The sequence below is a fragment of the Rhinolophus ferrumequinum genome, chromosome 28, assembly GCF_004115265.2.
Source record: "Rhinolophus ferrumequinum isolate MPI-CBG mRhiFer1 chromosome 28, mRhiFer1_v1.p, whole genome shotgun sequence".
NCBI lineage: Eukaryota > Metazoa > Chordata > Mammalia > Chiroptera > Rhinolophidae > Rhinolophus > Rhinolophus ferrumequinum.
Window position 1 is genome coordinate 368,686 of NC_046311.1, and position 20,364 is coordinate 389,049.

The 20,364-nt window shown below is 58.3% G+C and overlaps 1 protein-coding gene across 1 annotated transcript in view; it reads right to left on the reverse strand.

Annotated features, from left to right (window-relative positions):
- The window catches only part of TMEM266 (transmembrane protein 266), a 60,908-nt gene that overhangs the window by 8,556 nt on the left and 31,988 nt on the right, over positions 1-20,364 (reverse strand). The window contains 5 exon segments of the mRNA XM_033099956.1: positions 4,449-4,541; positions 4,606-4,772; positions 15,385-15,500; positions 17,063-17,201; positions 18,019-18,075. Of these exon segments, the coding sequence (XP_032955847.1) occupies positions 4,449-4,541; positions 4,606-4,772; positions 15,385-15,500; positions 17,063-17,201; positions 18,019-18,075 (572 nt within the window).

A 20,364-nucleotide genomic window follows, 5' to 3' on the forward strand; every position in this document is an offset into this window, starting at 1 on the left:
TGCTTCCCCCTCTCGCACCCTTCTGTCAGGTAATGTGTGAGAGACAGAGGGACAGACAGACACTTCCTTATCTTCCTATGAGACAATGTGAGGAGAGACGACACTTCATTCTATATGACGATGTGAGAGGGAGACACGGCATGCAAATTGGCCCCCTTCACCCCCCAAAACCCAACTTGCCCCCCTTCTAACCACCTCTGTACCCCCACAACACCTGACATACTCGGCCTTCCACCCATTCCCACTCAAACCCGGCCTGCCCCGCCTCTAGCATCGTTGTATCCCCAGACCCCCTGAACCCCCTGACAGTGATTTGCCTGCACTCCTCACGGCCACCTCTAAGGCCACACACGGGGCACAGCGGCGGCCCGGACTACCCGCAGCTGACTGACCACCTCCACTGGTGACACAAGGTTTGTTGTGGGACGTGCTGAAAAGCGTGGCGCTCACTCCCACAAAGGGCTGTGATGCCTCAGTGATGGGCAAACTCCAAGGATGTCTGACTCCTCAGGGTACCGTGACCTTGGCGGGCGGAGTGCAGCTGTGACCCACCTGAAGCTGCTTTGACCGGTCCTGTGACGGCTGCATGCCCGCCGTCCTGTGCTGCCCTCCTGCCCTGAGCAAGGGCCCCTTCCCTGGGGTCCTGGGACTCACTGCTCATGTCTGCAGCTTCATCCCTGCGTAGTGTGGGTACTAATGGGACACGGTGGCATGAATGTCACCAGTAGTGACACACGCTGTCCACCCCCCGCTTCTGCCACAGAAGCCATGGCTCAGCTACTGATGCCTCTCGGCACTGGCTGTGAAGTGCCGTGGGGGCTGCAGGAGCTGAGACAGCTCTAGGCAGGTAGGGGGTGTCGGGGGACGTGAGGGACAGCAGGCGTGGCGTTCATCGGAAAGAAAACCCCTAGGAACGAATGTAACCAGGCAGACAGCTAAAACATCTGTCCTCAGACACAGTCGCACATTGAACTAAGGTACTGAACTTACAAATAAATGGAAGCATAGGCCGTGCCCATGGACAGGAGGAATGAACACGCTTAAAAATGCACACTAGCCACAACCTCCAGATTCGATGCGATCCTCATATCAAAATACCGATGACCATTTTCAAAGATCACCACCATACAGTTCTAAGGTGTACCTGGGGCCCCAAATAGTCATGGCAATCCTGAAAGAGAGGAACAAAGTGGCGGGTAGGGGTGGGCGGGTCACGCTCCCTCACCTCAAAGTACACTACAGGCCCAGACTCATCCAAATAGACTGGCCTTGGCACAAAACAAGACACAGATCGATGGAGCACAACACATCCCAGAATGAACCCACGTCTCTACGGTCACTTAATCCGTGACAATCGAGGTGGCAACAACATACACTGGGCTTTGTAGGCAGGCTCGTCAATACACGGTGTTTTTTAAACTGGACAGATACATGTCAAAAAAACCAAAAAACAAAAAACTAGACCACTTTCTTACACCACATACAAAAATAAATTAAAAATGCATTAAAAGCTTAAATGTAAGACATAAAACTCCTAGAAAAAAACATAGGCAGTAAACTCTGACGTTACTCTTAGCAATGTCTTTTTGGATATGTCTCCTCCACCAAAGGAAACAAAACAAAAAAAGAAACAAATGGAACTACATCAAACTAAAAGATTCTGAACAGCAAAGGAAACCAACAAAACAAAAAACAACCTACATCTGATAAGTGGTTAATATCCTAAATATATAAAGAACTCATACAACTTAACACCACAAACGCAAACAACCTGATCAAAAAATGGGCTGAGGACCTGAATAAACATTTCTCCAAAAGGACACAAGATGGCCAACAAACATGAAAAAGTGATCAATGTCACTGATCATCAGAGACATGAAAAAAAAAAAACTCACAATGAGATGTCACCCTCAGTGTCAGAATGGTGTCATCAATAAATCAGCAAATAACAGATGCTGGACAGGATGTGGAGAAAAGGGAACCCTCGTGCTCTGTTGGTGGGATTGCAGATTGGTGCAGCCACTATGGAAAACAGTATGGAGGGTCCTCAAAACATTAAAACTAGACTACTACGTAAGACCCAACAATTCTTCTGGGTGTTTATTCAAAGAAAATGAAAGCACTAATTAGATGCATGCCTATGTTCACTGCAGCATTACGTACGATAGCCAAGATACAGAAGCAACCTGAGGGTCCATCGATGGATGAATGGACAGAGGAGGTGACACATACAATAGAATATTTCTCTGACATGAAAAAATGAAATCTTGACATTTGTGACAACACGGAGGGACCTAGAGGGCATTATGCTGAATGAAATAAGTTGGACAGGAATAACAAATACCATATAATTTCAGTTATATGTGGAACCTAAAATACAAAACAAAACTGAAGCAAACTCATAGATAGAGAGAACTGATGGATGTAAGATGGGAGGGGGTGGTGGGCCAGGGGGCTGGAAGGAAAAGGGAAACTGTACAAACTGACGGTTACAAAACAGTCACGGGGATCCAGGTTCAGTACAGGGAATATGGCCAATAGTAGCACAGTGACTGTCCGGGGACAGACGGGTACCAGACTAATTGTTGTGGTCACTTTATGAGGCATATAAATGGAATCAACTGTTGTAACCCACCAGAAACTAACATAACACTGTACATCAGCTACAATAAAAAATAACCTGAAAGAAAGCCAGCTACAGCTGAGCACAGATGAATGTGAACTCCTGCACAGGGGCACAAAACACCACCAGCCCCAGGATGGGCTGTGGGGACATGAGGCTCGGTAGGAAAGAGAGTGGGGAACACGTGGGCTTGGGTCCCCGGTGGGCTCAGGCCTGGCAGCCATCAGGGCTCTGGAGCCCTCCAGCTGTATGACAGGTGGCAGGTCCAGAACGAAAACCCAGGCAGGGGTGGCCTCTGGGCCCTGCTCTGGTCCTGCAGCTCCTGAGCTTCCTCTCTCCCTGGATGTCACTGAGGGACCAAAACCCTGGGAAGCTGGGGGCAGGGGGCAGTACAAAGAACTTGGAGAGCTTGTCCCTCAGCACTGGCTGTGGGAATACAGGTCCCTGGAGGAGGAAGCACCCATCCACTGTGCATAAAACCTGCAGCCCAGTGGGTGGCATGAGGGCTGGGGGGCAGACGGCTCTTTTATAACCGGCACAGACAGTCAAGTGAAGTTGGGGCTGTGGCCTCCCCTGGGAGGTTGGAGAAGCTTTTCTCCAAAACAGGAAGACCTCTTGGAGGGAGTGACAGGTGGGATCCACGTGTCAGCTGAAGGGTTGGACTCAGAAGCCACTCCCAGCCCTGAAGGGATCTCAAAAGCTCATAGCAGCAGTCAGCCCACAGCCAACAGTTTGCCCACACCCATCAGCTCCCACGCCTCCTGTGAGGCCCACAGAGCTGGACTCAGGAGTTCACGGCCCAGAAGGGAACACAGAAGCCTCAGGACAGACAGCTGGGGAGGGGGAGGGGCAGAGCCTAGAGCTCTGGCCTCTGCGCCCCAGCACACAGCCCTGGCCATCTGGCATGGGGAATGAACAGCCATGGCAAGGGGAAGTGCACCCTAGATCAAGCTGGACTTAGGGTCCCACAGCCTGGGCTCCAAGCCCAGCACCATGTCTTGTGCATGGGCCTGTGACGTGCTCTGGACCCCTTTGGGTCTGCCTTCCCTCCCCCCTATGACATGAGAGAAAGGAGGTGTGGGGGCTGAACAAGATCACACTCTGAAAGCTTCCCTTTGGGGGGTGGGGCTGGATGAACCTTAGATCCCTCATCTGTAGGAAAAAAATGTGACACTGCAAATATATTGTGAATCTTTACAAGTCAATACGTACGAGGACTTGGTAAGGAACCTCCGTTCCCATCCCCATTAGTGTAACACTTGCAGGGCAGTGATAACTGCAGGAAAGGGGTCTGGGGACAGGGAACCACGTCCAGGCTCCCGCAACCCTCTGGGCTCTAACGTGGGCACCGACGCCCCTGCCTGGCTCCCTGGGCCTGTCTCACCTGAGCCCATCAGAACACAGCCTCCAGCCTGACAGGGCCCCCTCACAGGTGAGGGTACCTGTGACAACACACCACCTCCTGACCCTTTCAGGGCTCAGGTGCACCCCCCTTCCCTGGGCATTACCCCGCAGGGTCAGCGTGTTCCCATTTCACAGCTTGCAAAACCAAGGCCCGGAAAATTCATGTCTCCTGTACAAGGTGACACAGCTGGGCTTAGGTTCTGGCTGTTCTGTCCCAGGCTGGACTTATCCCGCCCTGGTGGGCCGGGGCAGCTCAGGAGAAAAGTCCCAGGCCTCCAGCTCGAAGCATCTGGATGACTTTCCTGGGGCTCCCTTAACTCCACCATCAAGGAGGAAGTCACAGCCCCTGCCAGCCCACAGGCAGGGCACTGGTGCATGTCACTGAGACCATTTCGAGGGCAGTCAGGATGGCCTGGCTAACTGCTTCCTCCTGGGCTCAGACAGGTAGCCCTGGTCAACGTCACCCCCAAATCGTGGGCCAAAGAGCACCGTCCTGCAAGGGGACACGCTCCAGCTCGGGGAAGCCAGGCGCGGACCCTGTGGTCGGGGAGGCGAGCGTCCCACGGTGGCTTACCTGCTAGCAGCTGCAGCCCCTGCACGACACTCTGGTCGCTCTGTCCTCCCGCACGTGGTAGCGGCTGCGTGGCAGGCCCAGCACTTGTGGAGCGAGCAGCGCCGCCTCCCGCTCCGCTGCCAGGTCCAGACCCTGCTGCGCCAGGTGCGCCCGCAGCTGCCGGATCTCGAACTGCAAGAAGAGAGAGGGGTGTGGGTGCCGGGCCACATGGGTTGTGTGTGTGTGGGGGGGGGTGTGCGCGGAGCAGGTGGGGCACCCACGAGCGGTCCAGGGCACGGTGCAGGTGGCCGCTGAGCACCCACAGGCCAGACTGGCTCTCCTTACACTCTGCCAACACTACCCACCGCAGCCTCCTGCGGTCGTCCCGGCTGCAGCCCGTCGTGAGGCCAGGAGAGGACCCTCTGTGCTTTGCGGGAACTGCCCGGGGACACCGCTTTGAATGGCTTCTAATTACGAGCCCATAGTCAAAGTAAAACCCTGGTATCCGCACTGATGACGCGGCGGGGACCCCCCTGGCGCTAAGCAGCTGGCATCCTGCACTAGGAGCTGCTGGGTGCCCCGGGCCTAGCGTCCTCCAGCAACACCCAGGAGGCGTCCCCAGGGCTGCGCTCCAGTGCCAGTCCCGCACTTACTGGCCTTGTGGCCTCCTGTCCTCATCTGTAAAATAGGAGTTTCCACCCACCCAGCCCTTTGAGCACTAGGGTGTCACCCAAGGCTTTGTAAAAAGCTGCACACATTTTGAGGTTGGCTTAGTGTTTGGAGGACAACTTTTTAGAGGTGCTTCTGGATGCTGTGGGTTGGCAGTTGAGATGGCCATCTGGGGTCTGACTCTGAAGGGCGGCCTTGGGCTCAGTGGGAAGGACAAGACTTCACCGCTACCTAGGGTTCAGAGCACACGCCAGGCTCCCCACAAACTGTCACCAGGAGCAGGTGGGCGTGGGAGGCCCTGACCCCTCCCTCCGACCGCCTACCCAAGGTAACACGGGATCTGTCCACTGGAGTCACCAACTTAACCTAGTCAAAGCGACTCTTCACTGCACCCCTAAACCTGCTCACTGGGCGTTTTCAGCTCATTGGAGCTGGAGCCAAACCTGCAGCCATCTCCCTGGCTGCCTCCCTTTCCTGCACCCCACCACCTGCCCTGCCCGGTGCAACCCCCAGCTCTCACCTGGACCCTGCAGCTCCTATAGACATGTGCCAGAGCCCGAGGGAGCCCAACGTCACCCAGTGTCCTCCACCTCAGTTGGGAGAAAACCCCAACTCCTCAGCAGGCGCGTCCCGCGTTCACCCAAATGCAGCAGCCAGTGGGTTCTATTGGTGCCCTCTTCCCCGATCACGTGGCCGGCCCCCCAGCCTGTCTGAAGTCTCTGCATCACATCTAGCCCCTTCTGAGAATGGGCCTTCTTTATTTGAATGTCCCGTTCCAGTCTTGGTGGTGAAACGCACACTGGAGCACCCACTGGCACTCGCAGCCAGAAGCACAGTGACATCGGGCAACTGCCCCACTGCCAGTGTCCACAGGTTTTGCGTCTGGGGACCACTCGGTGTTCCGGAGACTTCACCAGCTTTGTGCCAGAGGGTGGGCAGGGGGGGTCCCTTTTACTTCATCCTCATCTTTAAGCCTGCCCCCGCCCCGCAGGCCCCTGCCTAACCCAGTGGCCACCTGCAGAACCTTCGGTTCAGTCTCCCCCAGGACACGTATCTGGCTTGTGGAGGGCGGAGAGTGGGGACTTCAACACTCACCCCCTTCCTCCCCAAACTCTCAGGGGCTCTGAGGGGACAACTGGCTGCTTCTGTCACTGGACCCCTCTGCAGGCACTTTACTCAGAAGTCCTCTCCACCTGCGCGGCCAGTGAGCACTCGCCATCGTCCCCACACCCACGGAGCTCTGTTCTCTTTGCCCTGATGGGCAGGACTTAAAGATACAGTTTCTTAATTCTTGTGTGTTTCTTTCTTTCTTTTTTTTCCTCTACAATCACTTTAGTGGAATTTGGGGAAGGAGGTCAGATTTTTTTTTTAAAGGCCTGATTTGTAGCATATGTTAATCACTGTGGTGCAAATACTCCCACCACAGCCGATTTCAAACCACCAACACTGGGGAGACAGGGCAGAACCGGGAGACAGGGCAGAGAGAGCCCCAGCTGCCCACCGCCACCCCTTCCCGCCCACCGGATGCCAGCTCTGTAGAGTAGGAACTTGTCCGCAGTGTCGCCCAGGACACCGGGAGGCTCCCAGGAAACTGTGTCGACTACGTGAACCACTGAAGTCAGCCTGGCTCACTCCTGTGGTTTCAGACTGAGTCAAACCGCCAGCCACAAACAGCCCCCCGAGCCCACTGAGACAAAGCCTGAACCCCGACACTGAGCTGGTCCCATACACACTGAGCTCTGCCTGGTCTCAGACGCGGCTCACACTCTGGACCTCAACAACCAAGTACTCAAATGGGGCCACTGGCCTCAGACGGTAAAAAATCGGGGTGGCCTTGTGCAGGGAAAAGGGTTCCAGCCACCCCCTCTGGTAGCCACGTCCCCGAGGTCACACAGGGCCACGAGGCAACCCTCTGAACCTCTGCTGGCGCTGGGAGGCCCTCTGCCCAGCGCGTCTGAACTCCCCAAGGGCACAGCCCGCCCACTGGCTCCAAGGCTGCGTCTTGGGCCAGCACGCCCAGCTAATGGCCTCCCAGGCCGCTCGGAACACATGTATTATTCATGACGTGTAATTGACACAGAGCTGCCCTGAGGGTCCCCCTGGAGTTCAGGCCAGACAGTCAAGGCCAGGGCTTTGCCCCGCCCCGAGCCCCTATGTGCAGACAGACAGAGGCACGGCGAAAACCAGTTTGGGGACACATGTGAGCCCCACGTGTGTGCTCACTCTCCCACTCACTCCTTCACTGAGGAATCAGGTAAAGCATGCAGAGGGCTGTTCCAATTCTGTTACATGTTCTAGAATGAAACTCTGTCTCCCAGCTGAAGGAGGGTGGCCATGTGCAGCACGGCAGGCAACGAGTCTCCTGAGTGGCTCTGGGTGGCACTTCCGGCGAGGACGCAGGTGGGGTGTGAGACAGGACCGGGAGGAAAGGGGGTTGCGGAGGTGGCAGGGGCCACGCGGACTGAGCCTTGTGGCCAGGGGCGGGTTTTAAGGGCTTCAGCCTTCATGGCAAGGAACTCGCAGAACATAGGTGGGGGTTGGGGGCACCTTTGGAAAGGACAGGAGAGCGGACAATGCCCTGGAACGGGGAGCGCGAGGCGGCTCTGGGAGATGACGCAGCCAGGGGCCTGGCCAGCGGCGGGCCCGACGGGGGACGAGGGTGCAGGCAGGGGGGGTGGGGATCAGAGAAGCAGCAGGAGGGACGGGTCCCACGGGCAAGGACGGCAGCGGGGCTGACGGACAGGGCGCCTTGCTTTGGGGAGGATGTGGGCAGCGTTCGAATGCAGAGGGTGTGGGGTGGCCCTTGCCCTGAGGACCTAGGGGGGCTACATGGCTCCCATCACAGATAGTGGTGGTCAGGATGTGCTCCTGGGACCCTCAGAGCCTGGCTCCTGAGTCCCCGACACTGACAAGGCCACACGTGCTTCCCCAGTGACTGCAAGGCAGTCAGCGGGCGGGGCCCAGGAGATCACAGAGGCCCCGCGATGGGAAGGAGCCTTCTGTGCTGGGGGCAGGCAGAGTGGGGGAGCCTAGGACCACATGGCGAATCACAACCCAGGCCTCTGGCTTCCAGCCCACACACCCTGTCAGGGAACTTGAACCTCAGGGATGAGATTGTTGGTTCCTCAGCTCAGACCGAAGCGCTTGGTGGACGCAGGCCTGGCAGGAGCAGGGGGCCCCCATGAGGGGAAAAGCAAGGTCGAGAGGAAGGAAGGAGCCTGAGTGCTCGGCTACCACCCGTCCCCTCACTGCTGTGGGTCAGGGTCTTTCCTCTCTGGGCCTCGGTTTCACTGTGTTCAATATGGAGTGTGAGCTGGTGGAATTCCGAGTCTGTGATGCACTGTCTGCTGGCTCCAGGGTCCCAGCTGTGAGGGGACAACATTTAAGTGCCACTTAGTTTGGGGGCTGAATTGAGGGCCATCCCCTGCTCCCCTCCGAACCCGCCCTAACCCCCGAGGGCCAACTCTTGAGAGAAGGATAGCATGATTCAGAACCTGTAAAATGTTCCGTCACCAATGTGCAGCGCACAAGAAGAATTACTACTCATGCAAATAATCAGGAAAGACAGACGGACTCTCAAGACAGAAGCAGTTCATGAAGCTGCCCTTATAAATATGTGAGTTAACACACGAGGGGCTGCAAAATAACTGATCAACATGTTAAAGAAACAGCGGGAAAGGTGGACACAATGGATGTAGCATTTCAGTGGAGAAACAGAACCTGTAAAAGGAATCAAATGAAACTTCAGAAGCTCAACACATAATATTGGAAACTGAGTACTCAGTTGAATGGATTTCACAACAGATTCAAAATAGTAGCAGCTAGGGATGCTGAACTTACGTCCAGAGAAGCAAGGGGGAGGACAGGTGACAGAACAGGGTGTCAGAGAGATGTCCTAGAGGATCAAAAGCCACCTGCCTGCAGCTCGAGCCCCAGGAGGAGAATGAAAATGGGACAAGAAATAAAGACATCGCAGCCAAGAACACTCCAAATCTAATGAAAAACATCAACCTAGACATTCAAGAAAGTCGGAGAATCCTAGCAGGATAAATACCGAGAGCCCACATCGAGACACCCCATCATCAGGCTCCCGAAAACAGGTGAGACACACCGAGGCCCTGCAGGCCCCACGAGGGCCTGGCCCCCTGGAACGGAAGGTGCACGGTGCTTGGATGAGCAAACGAAGCAAGATTCCGGCCCAGTGGCCAGAGGCCACCCCGTGACGTGGCAGGTAAGCAGCGCACGCACAGCCCCACGGGATGCACGTCATTAGCTAAGCATCTCCAGCGAGACGAGCTGAGCAGCCCCGCGGCCCACAGGGACCCCTCCCAGCGGCACAGGCCTGGCCGCCCAGCGCCTCTCTGCCTCGGATGGCCTCCTGCATACAGTGAACACACGGCCTCGGCCTGATCAATACACACTTGGCCAAACGCCCGATGGCATCTAATGCAACAGCAGTAATTTTCTCCCGTCCTATTAGCGCTGTCTGCACGGACCGCCCTGCCTCAAACCCATCTGCCACTGGGATGGCATCCAGTGTTTATTTCCATTACTTTCATCACTGTTGGTAATAATAAAAATCAGGAGACAATTGCAAACTACTGATTTAGGAGCAGGGTGAAGCTGAATTTGACCTTGGCCCCTTTCCATCTACTGTGAAGATGGCCGTAAATTTAAATTATGGCAAAAGGATAACATAAGTTATTCCTCTGATGGCTAATTTATCAGCTAAATAGGCTTGTCATTAAAGCCATCGGCTGTTTTACAAATCACTTCCATGTTAAAAAAAAAAAAACATTCACATCCCACGGTGGAGATCTTGAATAATCCAGGGTAACAAAGGCTACTGTGCTGAGCTGGGGCGTGTGGCCTCTGCAGGAAAGGAGGGGGCTCTCTGGAGTGGGCCAGCATCAAGTGTCACCCCCAGAGCCCAGAAGAGCCCGTCCTGCTGTTTCTGACTGACCAAAGGCCTGAGGGCCCTCAGGCCACAGAGGCCCACCCTCGAAGGCGAGCGACTTGCCACCAGCATCCTGTGAGGGGGCCACAGTGGGGCCCATGGATGGAGCAGATGGGCCCAGGTTCCCTAACGAGTGGGCCACGACCCTGCGCATGGACGGCCTGAGGAGCCGCTCGTGCTGCACAGACGGCCTGTTTCTGGAGGAGGAGGGCCCCTGAGCTCCATTCCTCCCGCTCCTCCATGACAAACGGCAAGACCCTGGGCACCACCGGCTCCGTCAGCCTCAGTCTTTCCATCTGTAAAGGGATCACTGATATGGAACCTGCCCACCTCGCCCATCAATGTCAAACTAGGGGACACGGTGTGACGTGCATCTGCACATGGCCACCGTTACAAAAATGACTCCTTTTTAATTTCCTCTCCCCCTATTTTGCTGAGGGTCTCCAGTGAGCCGGACTCATTTCACTTGATTTAATCTGCTGCCCACAGACTCCTCATGACACAACCTTGTTTCCTCCATGTTTCCAACGATGAGCCGGAGCCCCAGGGATTCAGGCAGAGCTGAGGCAAGAATTCTGCCGGCTGGCGCCCCATGTGAAAGCCCCCCTCCACCCTCCAAGGTGCCCACACATGACGCCTCTGCCAGGGAACGACGCTGGCCCACAGCCTACAGCCACCTCGGGCTGGGCCTCAAGTCACTCTAGAGGAGAACGGTGCTTCTCTCTGTCTTTCCCACAGGACCCAGCAGGAGAGACACACAGACGCCCCATGGGCAGCCCGCACTGGACTGCTCTTCAACCGACGGCTGTGCAAGGCTTCCAGGCCAGACTGGTTCCCATCGGGCCCGCAGGGTGTCTCCGAACCCGAGAACGAGGCGGGCACAGGCAGACAAAGAACCTCAGAAGTGGTTCGGAAGATGAGGTGGAAGCAAATGGCATCACGTTGCCCTAACTGCTGCATATCAAACAGCTCTGACTTCTGGAGCAGGCAGGACAGAGAGGACAGAAAGTCCCCGCTGTCCCCCTGAAGGACAGCGACTAGCGTCCGGCCTCGGGACCCCATCTGTGCACCAGTGCGATTAGCTCCTAAGAACATTCTGGAACAGGAAGGCAGTCCCGCCACAGGACGCTGAGCGTGGGGGTTGAGGGCCTGGGGCCAGCACAGGCCGGCCGGCCTTGGGAAAGGCCAGTCGGTCAGACAGCGTCCTGCCCCCCACCAGCCCCTCGAGACTCCCCTTCCCAGAAGGTATCTGTAAGGATGAGCTGAGCCCAGGGGTCACAGATGGGATGGGAAGGAGGGAAGGCGGGAAGAACAGAGGTCAGTGTGGTCCGGGGAGAAGCACGGGAATGAGCCCTAGGAGACCCCGCCTCCATTGGCACCCCGTCACGGCTACACGATGTGGGCACCTCCCCTTCTCTGGGCCTCAGGTTCTCCCACCTGCCAAGTCTGGAGACTCTACCCTCCAAGGGCCTTGCACCTGTAACATGAGGCGTCTGGGGTAGCATGGGCGCAGCCTTGGCAACGAGTGACCACATGACACAGACGATGAGATGCAGAAGGTACCCACACCCACGCACAAGACTCCCAAACCCCATCACCCGAGTCTGTAGGGCCACAGGATGAAGCAGTGCGGGCTTTCTGAGGGAGCCGAGGGGAGTAAGAGGAGGAACGTTACGGTGGGGACATCTGACAAACACACCTCAGCCAGGTGGTCGAGGTCGAGACCCACCTGCTGTGCTGCCAACCATGCGCCCTGTGAGACGTGACGATGGGGCACTCAGCTCCGTGGTCTCCCTCTCGAACCCCTACCTGCAACCTGACCGTGCGAACACGTCACACAAATCCCAGCAGAGGGGCAGCCTCCAAACTACCGACCGGTCCCCCTGCGAACCGTCACGGTCGTCGGAAACAGGGACAGCCTGAGGAGACACGGTGACCAGACGTGGCATGGTACCCTAGGGGGACCCTGGACCAGATAGCGGGCAGTAGATACACCCCGAGGAGCTCTGCACAACGTGTGGACTTGAAGAATAAATGCCAATCTCAGTGCATTCATTGTAACACACGTGCGAGACTAACATGTTATAATGGGGAAAGTGGGGGCGGGGGAGGGGAACACGGCACGACCTCCGCGATTTCTCTACACCTAGGACTGTTCTGAAACACGGACTCTACCTTTGAAACGAGCTAGGAGGAGTGGAGTCTCGGCAAACACTTACACAAATGCATGCCAGGGAGAGAGCGCTGAATGCAAGTGACGCGCTGACGCTGAGACCCTACACATGCCCTGGGAACTTGGGAAAATTTCAGTTCCTTAGGCAGCGGACTGAATTCCGCTGGAAACTGCTTCACTGAGAATTTGGCAGGGAGGCAGGGAGGCAGCGAGCTAGCGTTGTGTGACAAAGGTCAGTGGAATGGCCTAGGGTGGGGTTGGGGGTGGCGCAGTGCAGGATCCATGCCTGTGAGGGGTTGTGCTCCCGCTGCACGTCTCAGCGCTGTTTCCACTGAGCCCTGAGAAGTGACGTGGGCAGGCAGTGACATGGAGCACAGCGGCGGGGAAGGCAAGGTGCACAGGTGGGACACCTGGCTCTATTCCCACCTCTAAATGCCCTCAGAGGCAGGCCCCTGGGCAACTCCCCCATCCCTCAGTTTTCTTATCTGTGAAATGGGTGGATGTGGGCTTGGACGGGCAAGGGTCAGCTTCCACACGTCACTGTTGGCAATGTGCAGGCCTACAGGCTGCACAATCGCACGACCATCCTTCAAGGATTTCATCAGTATCCCGTTTTTAGATTAGGAAAACCAGGGCCCACAGAGGTCCTGTCAGTGCCCAAAGCCACAGGGCCAGGAAGTGGCTGGGCTGCCTCTAAAGCCTATCCATCCTGGCACTCTCCTCTCCAAGGGTCTGGCCACCCTGGCATTCCAGAAGCCAGCATGCTCATTTCTTGAAGGGTATTGGCTACCCAGTCAAGTTTCAACCTAGGCCTCACAATACAGCTGAAAACGAGGTGTCTGCCCGCTCCTTTCTGCGCTGGGCACTGCCAGCGTGGAGAGCAGCTGTCTCACTTCTCTGTGACGCCCGCCTCAGAACCGCTGCTCGGACCAGCCCCTCCGCCTGCCAGCAGCCCCTGGGATCCCAGCTGATTGACCCCTTTTGCCATCTTCATTAAGGTGACAGGCTTTCAGATGGCTTTTAAACTGGTTTGTTTCTCTTCATCTCTTTTCCAGATGTCACTACCTAGAAGGACTCCATCACTATTTATTGGCTCTTTCCTGTGCAGAATCTCAGGAGCGTCTCTCTCCAGCCGAGACCCCCAGGGAAGAAGACCACATGTGGGGGTGAACCAGGAACGTGGGGGTCCCGGGAGCTCAGGATGGGGCCACGGTACAAGCTGTGGAGTGGGGGTTGCGGCTTGGGTTTGCTCTCAGCCACGTGGCACACGAGCCATGCGGACGCTCGGCTCGTTCTCCACGGGGCTGGAAGGCTGGGATTTATGAGGGCAGACGCGTTCTCCACGTGGCCGACAGCCGTGAGGAGACAGGACGCTCTACTGCCAGCAGGACACTGACAGCTGCCTGGGCAAGCTCCAGCCAGGTCCGGGACGACACCCAGAACTGTCCGACCGAGCCGTCCTCCTCCGGGGGGTCACTACAGCTTCTCTAGCCAGGCCCCCTGCCCACGGCCTGGCCCTCTCCCATCATCCTCCAACGGCTGCCAGAAACACATGAAATTCAAATCTGAGCAAATGCCAACACTCCAGTTTCCTCTTTCCCGACAAGACGTAGCCCAAAGCCCTGCTCAGACCGCCGGCCCTCCCAGGCCTGCCTGGACCCCCACTTCCTCCTCTGCTCACTCTGAGTGGCCTCATGCCTCAGCTGGCCCCTCTGCTGGCACCCAGCTCTGACATCAGTTCCTGAGGACGACCCTCCCCCGCCCTGCCACACAGCGGGGGGGGGGGGTGCCTCTCCCACCCCCAAGCACCGCAAGGGCCCAGATGCGTGGGGGAGAATGAAGCTCACGACAGAGACACGTGTCTTCCCAGCCCAGGACCCCATGCTGACCTTCCCGGGGACACATGGCCGACAAGCTCCTGGGGCTGCGTACCTGACACCCCTCTCATCACTCAAACCACGCTGTGCTGAAATGAAAGGCCAGGTATTCCCAAAACGGAAGCAGAGATTTGGTCCACACAGACATTCCAAGGCGACAACTTTGATGACACTGCTAGCGTATTCCTAGAGGATCACTTTTAGGGACATTCCACAGGCTTCCTACCTACTCCAGTGCCTGCAGCTGTGAGAGGTTGGGGTTGAAGGGACCCACAACATAGGGGTGCTGGGCTGGGGTGCCAGGCCTGCCCTGGGGGAGCGGCACCGGGGGGAGGGAGCCCGGCTGTGAAGTGGGTGCCCGGAGCCCTGCAGAGGCCCAGCCATGGCTCACCTGCCACACACGCACCCGCCCTTGCTGGCAGGGCCCCCCGTGGGTGCCCACCTTGCACAGCTGGAAGCAGCACATGCCCCGAACGGGAGGCTGTTTCCACAGAGCTGTGCAGTCCTCCTGCAGGGCCCGCTGTCCGTGCCTGCTGAGACCCTGGTGGCCCTCTCCAAGCTCCTGCAGCAGGGGCGACGTGCCCCACTCACATGGGAGCAGCAAAGCACTGAGCGCAGGGGCCTGGCGTGGCCTGGCTGAGGTGGGGGATGGAGCCGGGGGCCAGGCCTGGCCCTGACAGTCCCCTCCCCCATGACTGCCCAGCGCCCGCGTGTGCAGAGCACGGCCCCTGGAGGGCAGCAGGCAATGCTAACACCTCTCGGAGCGGAGTGGCAGGGGTCCTGGGTGGTGACCGTCCCAGCAGCCTCAGCAGACAGAATCTGACCCCTGCTTCAGAGACCACTGTGCCATGGCTCATGAACTGAGTTGGTAACACAGCTGGATCAGCTTCGAGAGCCGACCGGTCATGTGGTGAAAACAACCTGGGCCTGGGTGTCGGGGCTGAGTCATGTCTGGCTGGGCAAGAGTGACCTTAGCGACGCATTTCCCCCTCTAGGCCTCAGGTTCCCTTCGTGACCCTCAAGGGACGGGAGGGGCTCCCTGACCTCGGGGCCCCTGTGGCCTCAGGTACCAGCAGTGTCCTCAGCCCTGGACAGAAGTGGGCAGCAGCAGAAGCTGCCACGTCTTACCCCTTGCTCCTGGCAGAGCTGCGTCAGCCTCTCCAGCTGCTCGTCTTGGACGACCTTGGCCTTCTCGTACTGCTGGATGAGGATGCCCAGCTCCACCTTCACGGGCAGCACGTACGCTGGAAGACAGAGCAGCCGTGAAGAGCGAGGCCGGGCACGGGTCGGCCCCCACGCTCAGCCAGCGGCAGGTCCGGGCCCAGGTGCACTCTGGGAGGACCTGGGGGCAGGGCTGAGGGCCTGAGAGCACCCAGAGGCAAGAGAGGGCTCGACTTCTCACCCACGGTACCCAAGGCAGTGTCTGCCTGCCTCCTGCCCACAGTGACAGACCCTCGATCAGCTGTGTGCACGGCTGCCTGGAACTGCTTTCCAGTCTCTATTGCAGCCACAAGATCACGCTGGGGTGTCGTGCAGGAGCTTCCAGAAGCCTCCTTAGAGGGCAGCAGGGCGTGCCAGGATCCTCACACTGGCCCTGGGCGTGGAAAACGCCACAGCCACTTTGGACAACAGTCTGGCAGTTCCCCAAAATGTGAAACTAACAGTGACCACAGAGCCCAGCAATGGCACTGCCAGGAACCTAAGAGATGCAAACACACGTCCACACAGGAACCGGACACCAGAGTTCACAGCAGCCGACACGCAAACAACCGAAATGTGCACTGACGGTCGATGCAGGCAATGCGGTGTGTCGCACAGCGGAGCACGGCCACCCTCCCACACGCCGAGTGAAGGGGGCCCCAGAGCACCGGACCCCACTGGCAGGAAACGGCTGAGACACAGGACACTCATGGTCGACCAGGGCTGAGGGGGGAGCGGGAGCTGCTGGCCACTGGGTGTGGGGTGTTTTTCGGGAGTCATGTAAATGCTCTAAACTCAGTTTGGGGTGATACTCACACAAGTCTATAAATTTACTAAACACCATTCAGTTGTGCATTTTAAATGGGTGAGTTTTGTGGTGTGTGAACTACGTAACAATGTTTGAAAGAAAAGGCGGCTGGCTCTTCCTGTGACCTGTCTCTTCCTACTGGCTGAAGCCTGTTGTGATGCTGGCACCAGAGCAGCCTCTCTGGGCCACGGGTGGCTTTGGACCGGAAATGGGGGCCTGTGTGACCAGAGCTGTAGGAGTGGGACCAGAAACGGGGGCCTCCATGACTTGAGCTAAAGGAAGCCAGAGCTGAACGCCACCCATGCCAGCAGCTCCCACTGACCCTGGCTGTTTTCAGGTTGACAGACTTGGGGGCACCCAGCTTGTCCTTGGTGGACACAGGTGAGACAGACCCTGCAGGGAGCGATACATGACCGGTGACCTGGACAAAGCCGGGGAGTCTGCAGGTGGTGGGTGGGAATCAAAGCACTCAGCCACGAAGACCTGCTTTTCCAGGCGGCAGGCCCTGCCACCAGCTCCTGGGGGAAGGGGTGCCACACAGGCCAGTGGTGGTCACGATGGACTCATCGTGATCTCTGACCTCGTGTTTTCGTGTGGCATCCGGGCAGTGCGTGAGCGGTTCCTGAACACTTGGCACGGAATGAGCAGCCATGGGCTTGGTTCTCTCCGCGCCTGAGTCTGCACCGGCCACCCCAATGCTGGCTGGGCAACCCCGAAACTCGCCTCTCAGTTGAGCGCCGGTGTCTGGAGCTGACACCTGTCACCAGGCCTCCCCAATGACTCCTTCCGGCCACTTACCATCAATGACCCTCTTCACCCGCCAGATCCGCAGCACGATGAGGAGGCTGATGGCATCCCAGGGACTTCTGGGCCCGTTGGCCACAGTGGACGCCACCATCGGGGCCAAGGACAGGGTGATTATAGCGCCATCAAACACCTGGGACAGAAAGTGGCCCTCAGTGCCCAGGGCCGGGCTGAATGTCCCCAACCAGGACCATGGGAGGCAGAGGAGCTGGTGCTGGCCACCTCCGCCTCCTGTGTGCCCGTCACCCCCCGCCCCCGCCCTGGCTGCCCCCCTGCCCTCCCCAGACGTGCTCCTGAGCACTTTCCGGCAGGTCTCGTCCCTCCTCTTCTCGGGCGGGGCCTGCAGGCCCCTCCCCTGGGGTAGGAAGCCGGAGAACAGAGCCTCAGCTTGTCTCTACCCATGGGGAGTATTGGCGGGGGAGGCAGGGGACAGGTCCCGCCTGTGACGTTGGGCCGGGCCCTGACCTGCCATGTACTGCTCCAGGCTGGCCTTTGCCACACCTCAGGGCAGGCCCTCTGTCTGCTTCCAGCTGGAAGCTAACAACACGCGGGAGTTGAGGCGGGAGTGGGCCACGGGGCGGGCGGCTGGGCCTGTGTGACGAGCCGGCCGCCGCGTCCGCTCTGAGAAACATGAGAAGCGCTCAGCGCCCCACTCAGCCCTCTGACCACAGGGCCACCGCAGAGAGCACTTCCGTGCTTTCAAACATACTTCACAGCTTCCCAGACGATTCAAGAGTAAGTTAAAACTCTGCAGAACTTTGCGGGGGTCACGTAGATGTCTGGGCACTTCCTCAGCCTGTGCTCCCCACCCGCCCACACTGGACACCCCTGCGTCCACTGGGGGACTGAGCGCCCTTCTTGGCCGGCTCCCAGCCTGGGATGGGTGGGATGGCAGCAGCTCCCAGCGTTCGGGGTGGGGGTGGTTTGGGGGGGCGGGCACTGGTCTTTACCTCTATTTTGTTCTCGATGTAATCCCAGATGCCAAGCACCACAATCCGGAGGACAGTCTGAGGAGAGGACGAGACAGGAAGTTCCAATTACTGCTCCACTCCCGCCCCCAGGGGGGGCTCCGGAACTCGGTGTCCTGGCCAATACGGGACACCGTCCTCACCACCCTCGGTGCCCTCCCCACCCCTGAGTGCCCACTATCGTGCCAGCCCCTCGCTCCATACCCTCAATGCTCCTAGGACGTACAGAAGATGCTCCAAATGCCCCGGAATGAAGCTCAGACCCGGCCTCCCTCTCCAGGGTCATCTGCACCAGTCACACCACAAACCACTTGCAAATATAAACACACAAGCTCTGTCTCCTTTTGCCTCGACACTGCCTGTGACAGCCTGTCCGTGACTCCCTCTCCCATCTCTCTTCCCTTCTTATACAGTTGCTGGCTTTGGCACGGCCACCCAGCTAGACACGCCGCGTCCCAGCCTTCCCTGCGTCCAGCAGGGGCCATGCAGCTGCTCTCTGGCGAAGGACTTGTGAGCAGAAGCACAATTCATCCTCCTCTTTTCCTCTCCCCAAACACTAGGCTGTGGGTGCACAGCTTTGGTGCTAAGCTGCTTCTAACTAGGGGGGCTGGGCAGCATGATGGAGCATCCTGGGTCCCCACCACGCCGGCGTCACCTGCGTACCAAGCGGTCCTTGTGGGGGACAGACCTGAACGCTGCCTGTGCTGTGTGGTGCTTTCCTTGTCGCCGCAGCTTGGCCTGTGCGCTGCCCAGCAGGCCCCCCCCTTTCCCTACCTGCTGAAAGCCTTCCTATCCTCCTGTCCTGGCTCCAATGTCACCTCCAGGGAGCTCTGCCACACGCCCTGGCCCAAGGCCTCTTCCCTGGGACACCGCCACCCTCCGTGGCACTTCACCGGACCTTGTGGTGCTTGCCTGCCTGGCCCCCATACGGCTCAGGAGACACTGAGCCCCTTCGGCCCTAACGCCCGGCACAGGGCACAGTGCGACCTCACAAAAGCGGGCACGAATGACTGATCCTAACATCAGCAACTCACTCCAATGCCGCTGCCTCCCGGAGCGGTTTCCTCACCCCGAGGACATTACGGGTGGCCCTACACGACCCCGGTCACCTTCCATGAACCACTCACAGTAACTCACAGCAATTCACTGTCACCAAGGCAGCCCCCAGGACAGGCCCAATTCCCTCATGGGAAGCTGGGCGAGCCAAGGCACAGGGACAGGCGATGACGTCCCCAAGGCCATGCAAAAACTCAGTGACCCAACTGGCTCCCTGTTGTGACATCAGGCATCGAGGGGACGCAGAGCCACCTCCCGCCCTGTGTCTGACGACTGAGCTCACCGGGGACCCCTGGGAGGGGGCGGCGGCAGGAGAGGGGCCCTCACTGATCTAGAACGTCAGGGTGGCGGCTGCTGTAGGACAAGGTCCTGGCTCAGGTGGCTTTGGCAGCGGCCTGCGCTGGGCACACGGCACAGGCAATGCAGCGGCCAGGCGCCCCCGGAACCAGGCACCGGGGAGGAGGTGGCCCGGAGAGCTGGTGTTGAAAGAAGCCTTGATGCACTGCACCCTGAGCCTTCTCACTAGAGGAGCCCTCACACATCCCCACACCCTGGGGATGGGAGTGGGGGGAGGCTGTACGAGAGCGCTCCAGTCCCGGGTCCTGGACACCCGAGATGTGGAAGCTGGCCTGCCTCCTCAGGAGGTCCCCGTGTACCAGCCCCGCAGCTCAGGCAGGGCTCCCGTTACCCATTACCCCTGATACTGCTTCACGGTCTCCGACAAGGTCCAAGGTCAGGGGTGCAGACATTCTCCCAGCCCTCCTGCTCTCCCCACTGAGCCCGTGGAAGCCCCAGCCCTCCCCAGCTGGGTGCATGTGGGAGCGGGGGCGGGGGGGGGGTCTGAGGCTGACATTCCTCGGCTCAGGGGCTTGTCTGTTTCAGGTGGCTTGTCTCCGGCAGTGACAGGAAGGGAATACCAAATTAACACTGGGTAATAAATTCTGCAAAACCAATAAAACCGAAGCCGAGGGACTGCGGGAAGAACCTCAGCAACTGATTAAACATTTTTGTTGGCAGCCACAGATACACAGCACATTTTCCAAGATTTGCATGAAGGGAACATCTGGCTGCGGCCCACGTATCGGTGGGAGGGGACTGCAGTGAGGGAGACAAGGGGTTGGGGAGGGCAAGCCCCTCAAAGGGGCAGCGGGCTGGGAGAAGGCTCTGCGGGAGGCTGAGGCGCCTCCGGAGCTATGACGTCCACGAGCTGCTTGGGACACCCCCCGACCTGCCCCCGCAGTGTGAGCTCAGGCTTGCCTGTCGCCTGCCCAC